We start from the raw sequence: 3,746 nt of genomic DNA, 5'->3' as shown, positions 1-3,746 counted from the left end.
TTGCAAAGGCCTTTGAGCCACGCGATGGTGAGGCTCGGCATGGAATTAAGATTGGAATTGATGAAGATATGAATAGTTCTCTAACTAATGCTGATAACGATGCGAAGAAGATTCTCATGGACTACTACAGCAAAAGAGCATCTGAAGGAGTTCGAATTCCCTTTAGACTGAAACCAATAGTAGATACCAAAAGTGGTGTGAAAGCTAATCAAAATTACTACTTTAGTGAGCCTACCGCAGCAAAACCATTTTACATTAGAAACCACGAGAACAAAGCGGTTTCTGGCAAGGTTTTCAACGATCTTATGAAAACCATTAGATGGATGGATACTTTCAATAGCCTGATGACCGGGTTTGAAGACATAGAGCGATACGTTTATGAGAATGATGATCCAGCATTGAAAAACAATCTCGAAGCTAATCTTCAGCTATTGAATCGAGCGATCCTCGACGATACAAAATCGACAGATACATCAGCTCGAATCAAATCCTCAGAGGGTACTCAATATCGCGATGACACTTTGCAAAAACTCCACGATGAGTCGGAAGCCGCATTCCTAAAGTATGGCGAAGCTCAGAGGAAATACGATGAGGCGAAGCGAACAGTAAGAGTAATAACTCAAAATCCGCAAGATCAGCGTTGAAGGCGGCAACCGCTGCCATGAAAGCGACCAAGGCTGTCTATCAAATCAAGGCTAAAAGCTACTCCGATGCTAAAAACTACACCGAGGTTGATCAATTCAGTGATAGACAAGACGAGCGCACGGTTCGCCAAACTATGAATAACATGGTTGATCAGGTAAGGACGACAGGCGTGGGGTCAGGGGTTAAAAGGAAGCTTCAGAGTCGTGGGTTAAGAGGTGCTGGTGTTGCCCCGCTTGAAGGAGTTGTCCGTCGCGGGAGAACATACAACCTCAATGAGATCCAAGGTCTAGCCACCCCATCAGCATACATCTATCGTCAGCTCGGTTCGAAGTACATTCGGATCCCCGACCTTGACAACAAAACTCTGGTCATTGTTCAGCCGAATCGACGCAAGTGCGGACCAAAGCGCGTAATCCGTGATCCGCTACAGTCAATGATTCGAACTCTCGCCTTCAAGCAGCATATCGATCGGGCAGAGTACGACAAACTCAGTATCGATGATAAAAAGCTTTTCAAGGAGATTCTCGCGATTACTCATTTTCAGTACAATTTCCATGATCGGGTTGAGGATCCGTTAGAAGCTCTAAAAGCTGAATATGATAAGCTAAAAGGTGAGCTCGAACTCGGTAATGATAATCTTTCAATCATTAAGCAACTTAAATCGCTTAGTGTGGATATGTACAGCAATCGAATGATTGATGATAAAGAGTTCAAGGAAATTACCACGCGACTACTATAGAAACATGTTCTTTTTCAACCCCCGAATTATTTCCAGCTCAGCTGGTAGCTACGGAGACAACGCTGATCTCAACGTAGCCGAGCTAAAAGCTATCATGAAAAATCTTATCATTCATGACCGCCCACAGAAGACTCAGGCAGCTGTATGGGCCACTGACCTTGATAAGTCCATAAGAAAGGTTGATGCATCGACTCAGACAGAAGGAGGAAGAGTATGGGCTTACACAAGTAAGAAAAAAAATAAAACTGTGAAGACCTTTGCTATTTAACGTCAGTTCTTTAAAGAGAAATTCCTTCTCTTACAAGGCGATTCTTGTATCCCTTGTAAATCTCTATTTTTTTCTGATTCACTGATATTTCAATGATAGCTGACTCTCCTTTATCATTTTTCGTAGGTAGGAAAACGCTATCTCCCAGAACCACAATTTGATCGGCCCGCAGAACTGTTGATTCAACGATTTGACCTGGTTCATCAGTTGTTAAATTAGTTTTTAGCTCTTTGCTTGGTCCGCAACCAATGGTTATTAGAACTCTGGTCTATACATTACCAAAGAAAAGTTTTTGAGAACCATGAAGCGGTGTATGGTTTCGAAGTATCGATAGGTCCATGTCTCCTATAAAATCGCTGTTTTCGTTCAATATTACCATGGTCGTACTTACTGAATGCTCTCAATGGCGTGATGTCTCGATACTGTTGATAAGGTTCACCATTCCGCTTAATACCACCAAAAGATACAACTCGACCATCATCAAACACAGCATCATATTTCTTGTCTTTTCTCTTCGAAATACGAAATGTGAATGGCATGGTCTATATTAGAGATGATACCTTTGCTTCCAATTCCTCAACTCGATCCAAGAGATGTTGAATCATTTTCATATTGTATGCTGCAATTCGACTGTAACCAACGTTAAGTTGTGTTTTGGCAGGTTCAAACGATGGGTCTTCGCCTTCCTGAATATCATCGCGATAGAAAACACTGATTAAATCGGTTAGGTGGGCTGAGACAAGGTCTTGAGCTATGAGGCCCACATCTTGACCAGGTCTATTATCCGATTCGATCCACTCATACAAAACTACATCACAATTATCGTAGAGTCGTTTGATGCGTTCGAGCGGACACGATTGAATGTTCCTCTTCAATCTGCGGTCGCTCGTCATCGCCATGGCTGTACAGGCAATGTATCCTCCGAATATACCCGCTACTGAATATGTGATCGGGCTAAGAGCGGATTCTGTAGCTCCACTATCAGTTCTGAGGCGATACACTGTCGTTCCGCCTGCTCCAAATACAAAGCTGTTGCTGCCAGGGACGTGCAGCGGAGCTGAAGGACTTGTAGTACCAAGACCAAGACGACCTGTGGTAGTTAGAATCATCGACGTCGAGTTATTGACCCTAAATCTGAGGTCGTTGTTTGTGATGTTCCCGATCCATGACGCGTTCGCTGTGGTTGATCGATTGCCATTATGGACTTGGATCTGGAATTGAACAGGAGTCGTATTCGACCCGGTTAGAGTCATCATTCGTGTGTAAGAACCATCAAGAAAGTCCAATCCACTACCAGTGATCGAGAAATATTCATTCGTTGCTGTAGAGTTGATCCCAAGCTCTGTCAGCGATCCTACTGTTGTTATAGCTGATTGGTTTCCATACGCTAAAAACCCATTGATAACGCCGGAGCAGCTGATATCCCCACTCGTTGACAGATTATTGAGCGAGAGGGAAGTCGGAATAGATGTTAAAAAGCTTGATAGGTCATAATACGTCGAGCCCTGGCGCAAGTTCGTGCAGGTCAGAGTAGTAGCCGTTACCGAACTTAGGCCTCCGATATTCGAGCTTGAGTCGCATAATAGGAATTTATTTGACGTTGCGGTACCAAAACTAACTCCGTTTATGTATTCAAGAAGGCCCAAATCGTATATAGTCCCGTTCTGGCGATATTCTCGACAATCGATGTAGCTTGAAGTGCCTGTTATCGATATCGAGCGCGATGATCCACTGAACGATAAATTTCCACCGATCGTAAGACCTGATAAAGAGCCGAGAGACGTTATATTGGGTTGGGATCCGGTTTGTAGCGTTCCAGTAATAGTAGAAGCTCCAAAGCTATTAATTCCGCTGATATTGCCGGACGAATCGAGAATCAAAGTTTTGCTGTACGAAGCAGTTCCCGCTATTACTCCGCTAAGGTAGCCCATCCTGTAATCATCCTTGCTCAAATATAGTGTCTGCGCATAATCGTATGTTAGATAACCACTCGAGTCTAACGAAAGATAGAATGAAGGATTATAAATGGATGATTGAAATGTAGGCTGTGGATATGAAAAACCGGAACTCATTTTGTTTAATCTTATATAGATC

General features: G+C 43.2%; 1 protein-coding gene across 1 annotated transcript; it reads right to left on the bottom strand.

The window, feature by feature from the left end:
* Positions 1–2,194: 2,194 nt before the first annotated feature.
* On the bottom strand, positions 2,195–3,583 carry PHYSODRAFT_536409 (hypothetical protein; the record flags this gene model as incomplete). The annotated part of the gene is made up of 1 exon (XM_009541816.1): positions 2,195–3,583. One exon carries the CDS (start codon positions 3,581–3,583, stop codon positions 2,195–2,197), a length of 1,389 nt encoding a protein of 462 aa, XP_009540111.1.
* Positions 3,584–3,746: the final 163 nt, after the last annotated feature.

The sequence above is a fragment of the Phytophthora sojae genome (assembly GCF_000149755.1).
Source record: "Phytophthora sojae unplaced genomic scaffold PHYSOscaffold_35, whole genome shotgun sequence".
NCBI lineage: Eukaryota > Oomycota > Peronosporomycetes > Peronosporales > Peronosporaceae > Phytophthora > Phytophthora sojae.
Note: the sequence above shows the minus strand (reverse complement) of the source record. Positions and strands in the feature narration are given on the sequence as shown.